Source organism: Ceratosolen solmsi, unplaced genomic scaffold (genome assembly GCF_000503995.2).
Source record: "Ceratosolen solmsi marchali unplaced genomic scaffold, CerSol_1.0 scaffold14, whole genome shotgun sequence".
NCBI classification, from domain to species: Eukaryota; Metazoa; Arthropoda; class Insecta; order Hymenoptera; family Agaonidae; genus Ceratosolen; species Ceratosolen solmsi.
Window position 1 is genome coordinate 7,643,756 of NW_011948420.1, and position 10,093 is coordinate 7,653,848.

Sequence of the window (10,093 nt, forward strand, 5' to 3'; positions counted from 1 at the left end):
CTGCTGCTACCGCAATGCTTAGCTATGAAACAACGATTCATACGATCGATACGGCACCATAAGCTGTCGTCATAAACAGATTACCATTAGAAACAATCTGACCAACGAATTTTCCCAAATTGCTTTTATCACTGAGCTGATACTACTTCAAGGATTTTAACATTTGAACATTGAAATTCTTCTTTAAGAGAATAAGTTTTTTTTTTCTTTTTTTCTTTGCGATACGTGCGAGCTATTTGTTCAGCGACATTTTTATTGAGATAGATGTTAAATGATTTTAGTTGTCATATTGAACAATCGTCTTCGAAGATCATCGTTATATTATATGAAAGATTATACAGAATCTGTTTTTTTTTTTTTCCCCCCCCCCCCCCCCCCCCTTTTCACACAGCATGTGTGTAATTCTAAGCTCTTTACAGACGATGCGTTTTTTCATCTCTTTTTTCTTGCCCCTTATAAATTACTTAACAACTATTACAATAAACAATTTATAAGAAAAATTATAAACGATAAAGTGTGATTAAAACGATATTAATAAATGATAAAGTCGTGCTTGTACTTGGTGCTGGCTGCGTTATCTTTTATATCTTTAGATACTCCAGTAATATATCTTTAACTAAACACAACATCATCAATTACCGATTACAATTAAAAACATAATTTAAGACTTAGCTACTGGCTAGTATAAATTATATAAGTAATTCTGTTAGAATAATAATATGATTATAATGGATAACTTTGTAGTTTAAATATCTATTATATGGAGAATAATATTTGAATCATTATCATTATTAATATTAACGAATAATATTATACTTTAAATTCTCTTTCTTCCTTTCTCTCTCTCTCTCTCTCTCTCTCTCTATATATATATATATATATATATATAAATATATATATATCGTTCGCTCTCGTTCAATCTTGCATTTAAACAATTACAGTTAGATAAAAACAAAAACAAAAAAAAAACAAAAAAAAAAAACAAAAAAAAAATTACGACTTTTTACGAATCAATATTACGAGTCATTATCAATTTGAATAATCTGATGTATCGATTCGCAAAAATAAAAGAAAAATAAATTATAATCGTAATTGTCAATAGAGACGTGCGCAAAATACAATTTAACCTTAAAAAATATAACTTTTAATCCATAGTATCATCACTGCGACCGATTGCATTTCTTTTACACTCGAAGCTTTCGTTAGAAAAAAAAAAAAAAAAAACTAGTAGGTTATGTTGGTTTACGCAAAAAGCTCGGAGCGCGAATTTTTTAGCACAGCCCGCCACGGTGAAGCTTACACGATAAACGTTTAAGCATCCTTGGACAGTTTTCGGCATGAAAATTGACGATCGAAGTTACCGAACCGATTTAAATGTATGAGCGACGTCGTTTATAAAATCGCGATTTATTAATGAAATTAAGCATCGGATAATCAGCTCGCGCTTATCGCTAAACTTATAAAATATACTTATCGTTAAAGGGATCATTAGAGAGTTGTCCAAAAAAAAAAAAGAAAAAAAAAGAATAAAAAAAGAAAGAAAAAAAAAAAGTGATAAATACACGGGGATAGCGTAGCGATCGGAAAAATCGACGCACAGTTAGGCGCAAAAGACGCACGTTTAATTCGCAATTCAACCTTCGCGCCGGGAAAAGGTCGAAAAATCGATGTCAACGCTTCGTAAACGATGGAAGATGGCACATCCGAAAGCCGAGCGCCGGATCCACTATACTCGCGACGCGATCGCGTGCGCGTCGCGTCCTTGAAGCTAAAATTCCCCACCAATGTAAACGTCCGCGCATTCACGTGGTAATGTACGTGAAAAACTATCACCACGAGTCGCGCGCGACCACCAAAACCCTATAATGAAGGGAGGAAGAGGCGGAGGATGGTATACTCACACGGTCACGCTTGTTCGCTCGACTCCTGCGGCAATCACAGGCGACGGCAGCCAGTGGATCGTGAAGGATCGTACGACTCGTGCAGGATCTCCACCCGCCCGCGAAGCACAAGAGCGTAACTTAACGAAGCAGACGGCGGCAATGAGTTTGGCACTGTGTGTACCTTGGTGAGCTTGGCGTCGTCTGCAGCGTACGTTCGCGGCATTGGACGTCGGGAGTGTAAAAGACAGGCACTCGGGTTCCGCTCCTTCCAATCAAAACCGTACGATTCGTACACGTGCTCGTGCCGAGTAGGGCGGCTAATCTTAGTTGGATCTTCGGACTTTTGGGACGAGGAGGTGGAGCGCGGGCACATGGATCGCGCGTGGAGGAGTCACTCACTGTCGGACGTATCCGGAGTTGAACGGCCAGGGATATGCGGCGCGTCGAGACGAGCAGTCTTCGAAGAGCCAGAAATTCCTTTATTCGCTTATAAGTGTTAGGCCTGACGTTGTCAAGCTTCGAGGCGGGAAAATTTAAATGCTACCTCGTAGTGAAAGCATAGTGAAATTAATGATACCTGGTTTGGCCGGATTAATCCGTACCATCGTCGGCACTTTTGAGTTTTATTCACAAGATACGTCTCTCATAGTGCGATCTATAATTGTAAATTTAGAAATAACAGCCTTATCGGCTAAAGTTAGATTTGGGAAAGAGATTGAAAAACAAAAAATTAAGATAGTGTCATGAAGGTAAACGAGGATTGGAAGAAAACTATTTTTCATTAAAGCCATTCAAATTCTTTCTTTTTTTTTTTTATTTCTTTTTTTCATTTTTTTTTTTTTTGTTTTTTGTTTTGTTGTTTCTTCTTTTCAATTTCGTCTGTGGACTGCTTTAAATTCACAAGTGCGTCATTATGTGACATTTTTTCACGTTAATTTGATTAAATGCCTCGTATATCAATATAAAACTTTAAAGTTTTAAGGAATTTTCCTTTCCACTGCATGATAAAGCAGAGTAAAGGCAAGATCTACAAATACTACCTATCGTTGTCTCGATTATTTTTTGTTGAAATATACAACATATTCGAAAGTTTATTGGGAGTATTTCGATTGATATTAATTAAAGATGGATTTAAATCCATAGCTATTTATCCTACGCGTGCATGTGAAATAATAAATTGTTATTACGTTAAATTTAAGAGAGAGAGAGAGAGAGAGAGAGAGAGAGAGAGAGAGAGAAGAAAGAAAAAAAATTTTCCTCGTTAAAGTTATATTTTATCATCGTAATTCATATCAAGTTGGTTACGTCGTTCGTTGCACATGTGTAATTTTGAGTTCTAATCAAGTATGCAAATTAGTATTGAAATATAATATTTTAAAATACATAACTTATATAATGTCGCGGATACAATTTAACAAAGAAATATTTGATAAAGTTTGACGAAACTTGAGATTTTACAACTAAGCCTTCAATAACATATTACAACAGCTATTTTTTTATTTTTTATTTTTTTTTTTCAAATACAATAACGTCATATTGAAAACTTCTAAAAACTATAAAACCTATTTACAATAGATTATAGTAATAAAATATAAGTGATTGGTATAAAATTAAAGATATTTAGAAATCAATCAAAAGTAATCTTATATGTCGAAGCTCTATAAAACAATGCATTAATTCATTCGTTCCAATCAATTCGATAAATTGTAGTATTAAAATTCCTATGAAAACCGAAAACAATGATCCAAGCTTTAATCTTAAAAGTAAGAATAATAAAATTGTCAAATCCCTCTACAAATATATTATTATATTTAATTAATTACAAATTATACGACGAATAGGAAATTCTAAAAGACACGTTAAAAATTTATTTTAAATAAAAAATAAAACTATAAAAATTGATATTAATTAATTTTATTTAATTAAAATTTTTGTTTATACCTATTGTATATTTTAATACAATACATTATGTACAAAAATAATATTTTTATATTTCTGTTAGACATTCTTATAAATTAAAATTCATAACAATAAAAAAAAGAAATCACATATCTCGATACACATAATTTAAATGCACAATTTCTGTAATAAATGAAATAAAAAAATAAAAAAAACTCATAATCTCTAACCAATTGTCAGTAATGACGTATATACTACTTTTTTAATCAATGCAATATACAATATATTAAGTTTTTAAATTTTGAATACGCGAAATAATCAATGCATTTTTAACGAAAAATATAATTAAAAAATTAGAAATTGTAAAAAAAATTTTATTTGTTAGAAACTTTGTCTTAAATATTGTAAAGTTAATTACATTTTTATAATATACAGTTTTTTTTTTTTTTTTTTTTTTTTTTTTTTTTTTTTTTTTTTTTCCTTCAACTCGTTATGTTCCATAAATAAACATCTAAGCACCAATCTTTTCGATCTCATCGGCATCCTCGGCATCTAAAAAGTGAATCTTTTTCTTAAAATGTCGCTCGATATCTTGACAGATTTGCATTGCATGCGGTGAATCAATTAAATTTATCGCAATGCCAGATTTGCCAAATCTTCCCGTCCTTCCTATTCTATGTAGGTAAGTTTCACAGTCTGCGCGTTGACTTTGATCCATTGGAAGATCAAAATTTACTACAATCGTTACTTGTTCTACATCGATTCCTGTAAATTCGGATTCATCCACAAACAGGTTAATATCATTGCTGGCAATATAAAAACGTATTAATTACAAATTGAGAAAGATTACCTCTTGCAAGAACATTTGTCGTTATTAAAACTTTTTCAAGTCCTTCTCTAAATCTATCGAGTACAGAAATCCTCTCGATAACTGTGAGATCACCCGATAAAATAGCTACGGCATGTCCATCTTTTATCATTTTTCCAGCTAACCAATTGGCAATTTTTCTCGTCTGTAAAGAGTTATTTTATATGTCAACCAAAATATCGATTTAACAGAGACTAAATGCTTATAACTCGTCTAATACTAACATGACAAAAAATAATTGCTTGACCAATGGTAATAACGCCATAAATATTTGTAATAGCTTGATATTTTTCATCAACGTCTTTACATTTAACGTAATATTGCTTGATATTGTCTAAGCTCTCTTCTTCCTTTAATAATCTTATAATAATAGGATTACTGACAATGATTTCTGCAAATTCCATTACTTCTGGCTCATAGGTTGCAGAGAAGAACATCATTTGACACGTAGAAGGTAATAATCTTAAAAATAGAATAATTTAATTCATGAAAATGTATGTAAATTGAAATATAATCAATCCAATTTTCATTATGCAGAGCACACAATTCGAGTGCTAATTCCGCGATACATTGCATACAAAAATTGTCTTACTTGTGTATTCTAATACATTGATCCTGGTGGCCTTGTGTTGCAATCATTACGTCAGCTTCATCCAAAACAAAAACTGATATCTTTTTCAAATCAAAAAATTTGAATTTGATAGCCCAATCCAATACCTTTCCTGGTGTGCCTATAATTATGTGATCTTCTATTTTGGATCCTCTCGACACTGAAAAAATTACAAATTTATAATCTGGTATGTTTCTTTTTTCTTTTTTTCTTTTTTTCGTCAAAATAATGCGCACGGAAAAGCTATTTAATAGAATTTAATAAAATAGAAGTTTTATTTTTATCTGATTTACTTTAATCCGATTTAAGTATCTTAAATCTATCTTTATTGATTTAAATCACTGTATATAGAAACTAAATATTTAATGAAGTAAAATTAAAATTAATACCACAAACATGTGAAAATTTAATAAATATTGATCACAATTAAACTACGATGATTTATTTAATGATTTTACTTCATTCAATAAATTCATAATTAACGAACAATTGATCTATATATAAATTGTAAATAATTAAATCGCAATGTTTATTTTGAGTTTCGTTTAAACAATGAAATATTGAATTTATTTGTTAAACTAGCTTGTCTTACAAACTGACAAAAAAGTCGTGCGCATAAATCGTTACAAAAATCATTCTGCACGTTTAAACATGTTAAATATGAATAATTACATTCTTCTCCTCTAACGGCGTACTTAAGTTTGATCTCCGAACAGAATTGTGACATTCTAGCTGCCACTTCACCAGTTTGAATTGCCAATTCGTATGTTGGTGACAGACAGAGTACTTGTGGATAAGATTTTGATGAATCCACTCTGCTCAACATTGCTAATACAAAAGCTGCGGTTTTCCCTGTACCAGACTGTGACTGAGCAATCATATTTTGCGGCCTATTAAAGATTACATTAAAAAAATATATAATATATGTCCGTTTGTATGCATTATTATTTTATTGTACATTTACATTAATATTTGAGCACAATGGTTATAAATAACTTGTATAATTATTTATTTATCGTATAATGCCTAAAATGTCTTTTGAAAATAGCTCAAACAGAACTTATCGATGAAATGAAACTATATAAATCTTAATATAATAGAATATAAGGAATATAACTAGTTTTTAGTTTAATTAATAAATTATATCCGACAATGCTAAGCCAAATGTTCAACATTGGCAGACGTTGGAATGCCTGATTAATATTGTAATTAAATTAATTGTATAATAAATTTATCGTACTTACGGATCTGCTAATAATGTGGGTAATGCTGTTTCTTGAATTTTTGACGGAGTATTAAAGCCCATGGCATAAACACCTTTAAGTAGCTCTGGCTTTCTAAAAACAATTTATAATCAAATTAAATAAATGTGTCTGTTAAAATGGCTTTAAAAAAATATGTTAAATATACAAACAAATGCAAAGCTTCAAAACTTTTTATACTATATAAGGGAGAATTAGGATTTTTTCGCTGAATATCCAAAGCTTTTGTCGTCTCTACAAGTCCTTTTCTAATAATTTTCTGTAATAAGGAAGTCTCAGCTGCGGAAATTTGTTCTTTCCCATCTTCGGCTATCGAAGCTGATCGCGTTATGCTTTCAGTTGTTTCACTAGGTGAATCACTTTGATTCTCAATCTCTAAATTCGATGCCTAAAAAATCAAACAACAATTTATGTAAAACACATAGTAAATTGCATATTATATTATTGATGACATAAACGATGACAAAATTTCGAACATGCTTTATATCCGCTTGTTAAATCCTAATTTTTGAAAACAAACAAAACATCGTTCTCGCAAAATTTTTGGAGCTTTCAACTCTGATTAAATGCTCTCCAAAATGTAAGGTTATGCCGGGAAAAACTTTTGCCAATCGTTAATCCACTTGCCTTTGATACCAAGTTCTCTTGCTCTTCCGCATATTTGCCCCAATCAACTTTTGTCGAAGACATTATTGCATAAAGAATTATCGAAAGAACAAAAATAAAAAATCAACCCTATTATTCTTTTAAAAAAAAAAAACAAAAAATTATCTTTACAACCAAAAGCCCTATCACCGGTACTACACAACAAATCTTTTCACACTACGACTTTCCATATTCCATTCCGCTTCTAAATCCCAAATCCCATCGCTTGTCACCCATACTTTACGCCCTCATTCTGGACAAAATCTGCACGTAAAACCCCTAGTCCTCTCGCCACCTCCACATACCAAAATTCCTTTATTATATTCTTATTATAACTCGAACCGTCGTTTTTGAACTTTTGTATCCGTCGATTGCCGACTGACTCGAATGTCGATTTATCGTTAAATTAATAGAATAAAATTTGCAGATTAGGGGTTGAATAGTTTGCTCATACGAACGAATGTGCTGGCAAACAATAACGAGGAACGAGTGGAGCTTTTTTGATTATAATTAATTGTAATTGACAGTGCAAATTAATGATCGGGAAAAAAAAATGTCTCATGAAAAATAATGTCGTGCGTCATTGAAATATCGATGGATGAATCTTAGCCATTGTAGGAAGATTAGAAGAAGCTGAATGTTTATTAACTGAGCGGTTGGCGGATGGTGGGGTAAGGGGCGGGGGTTGCGGGTAGGGGGGAGGGGGGGGTGGGCGAGTAAAGTAACGCGGTTGGACAATTTCTATAATTTGTGCAGGCTGATAGAGATGGTGATTAGTCGTTGGGGCCCGCTGATTTCAAATATTGCCGTTGACGATGTCGCGAGCGGCAGGACAAATCGGGACAATCGGACGGACGGCACAAGCGTACAGAGAGCAACCATTACAAAAGTTTTCAAGGCATTTTATGATATTTCACGAATTATCGGGAAAAAATATGATTAAACGTCCAGGATAAAATGACAAGAATGGTCATTCGTTACAATTATGAATTGGATTAAAAAAAAAAAAAAGAAATAAATAATTTAAAAAATTAGCGTTGATTATTAAGCTGTCCTCTGCGAAATGTCCATTCGTCATTAACGTAACAAATGAATTAACTGAAATAAATAAAACAATGTAGCAATTTCATCTCACCGCTTAAAAAATACGCGTACGAGTGGTATTGAACTGAAATTTGCATAAAAGATTTTACCAATGATTCTAATAAAAAAATCATATTGATTTATAAAATGAGAAAGAAACATTATTAGCAATTTAAGCAAATTACAAATTTTAAGGGTTAATTGATAACGAAATATCAGATTCAATATGGCCTTTCACAATGACAGCCGTGTACCTCTTGGCCCCAATATAAAAGGTAAATAAATAAACTCTTAGCGTAAACGTAATCGTTATAATCGTAGGAATCTTAATGTTAACAGCGATTAATTCGTCGTTTATAGAAAAAAATGAACAGTCATCTATAGAATCAAACAGATACGTTAGCTGCTTACGGTAATATTCTTACAAGTCAAAACATGTTTATCTAATTGTATAACATTGTTATTCACGTGACTCGTTTTAAGAATCCGGGAGGATACGACTTGGCCAGGAATACCTGAACGAAGAATACACAAAAACGTTGTTAATAATACTAAAGCACCATATATTATAACGTTAATTAGAAAGCCTCAAAAGTCTAAAAGCCCTCAGTTGTTACATACGGAGTAGGTTTCTCGTTTAATTTACCTTAAAAAATTTTTATATTTATTATACGAAGAAATAAAATACTTTTATAATTGTAGAAGTTAGCGAATTGAGTGAAAATTTATAAAAGGATTGTTAAAGGAAATCAAATAGTTCGCGATAATTTTCATGTACTTAAGATTTTTTTATACCGCATAAATTAATTTTCATCTATTTAACATATTATATTAACTATGATACAATATTTATTTACATATCGATTTATGAAAATCATGCTAAAAAAATTTAATTACAACATAAATATATATATATATATATAGATATATATAATAATAATAATAATAATAATAATAATAATAATAATACTTCGGTGCTTTGCATAACTTTTAAAGAACAAGAAACATTTCTTTGTACAGAGTCTAAGTTTACATAAAAAAAAAAAATAATATATATATATATATGTATATATAAACCTATGTTATATATCTATTATTTAATAATAAATGTTTTTACATATATCTAATATAAATGTAATGATTGCATATTCTAACTAAAATAATAATTAATTTTAAACCTTATTAAAAAAAAAAAAAAAAAAAAAAAAAAAACCCGTTACGTATAAGAAAATGGAATTTATAACCTTATCATTAAATATTTTTTATTTAATAAATAATGAATCATCCAACTTGAGGACAAATTAATATTTCAATTTATGAATAATATCATTACAATAAAATATTCTTAATAACCTGTGTTTCTTAAATTAAGCTTTACATGATTTTTCTAAAAATGATAATAATTCTTCTTCCTCTTATAAATACATAAAATATTATATATGTAATTTATGCGATCAACTGTCACAGTATATTTATAATAATGAAAAAATTAAAAATAATATATAGTGTATGAGCATGTATATATATATATATATATATATATATATATATATATATATATATATATATATATATATATGTAATTTGCTGTTCCAATTTGCTGTTCACAGATCGATTGCACCACAAGTAAATTCTATAAATCCGTTAAGAAGTAATGACAATACGTTAAACGAGAAAATTAAAAAAGAAAAAATGTAAATTAAAACTAAGTATAATCTAAATTATAATTACTTTAATTGTATTTTTTTATAATTTAAAATTGTAACTAGAGTAAATTTTAGCCATGCAAAGCATACGAATAATTATAATAACAAAAATAAATATGACATAAGTACTGATCAAA

At 30.2% G+C, this 10,093-nt stretch overlaps 1 protein-coding gene across 1 annotated transcript; it reads right to left on the bottom strand.

The window, feature by feature from the left end:
* Window positions 1-4,269: 4,269 nt before the first annotated feature.
* Window positions 4,270-7,245, bottom strand: Dbp80 (putative ATP-dependent RNA helicase Dbp80). The gene is made up of 8 exons (XM_011498102.1): window positions 7,150-7,245; window positions 6,675-6,910; window positions 6,505-6,597; window positions 5,933-6,150; window positions 5,243-5,420; window positions 4,875-5,112; window positions 4,633-4,795; window positions 4,270-4,547 (listed from the first exon to the last, which is right to left on the bottom strand). Exons 1-8 carry the CDS (start codon window positions 7,210-7,212, stop codon window positions 4,294-4,296), a joined length of 1,443 nt encoding a protein of 480 aa, XP_011496404.1. The 5' UTR covers window positions 7,213-7,245; the 3' UTR covers window positions 4,270-4,293.
* Window positions 7,246-10,093: the final 2,848 nt, after the last annotated feature.

Bases quoted from the DNA above. Each gene is read 5' to 3' on its own strand.
- Dbp80 (XM_011498102.1), bottom strand. From the start codon at position 7,212: ATGTCTTCGACAAAAGTTGATTGGGGCAAATATGCGGAAGAGCAAGAG. The intron at 5,421-5,932 runs GTAATTATTCAT...TAATTTTTTCAG, and splicing joins CGCCGTTAGAGGAGAAGAAT to TGTCGAGAGGATCCAAAATA. The intron at 4,548-4,632 runs GTAATCTTTCTC...CCGAATTTACAG, and splicing joins GACAAATGTTCTTGCAAGAG to GAATCGATGTAGAACAAGTA.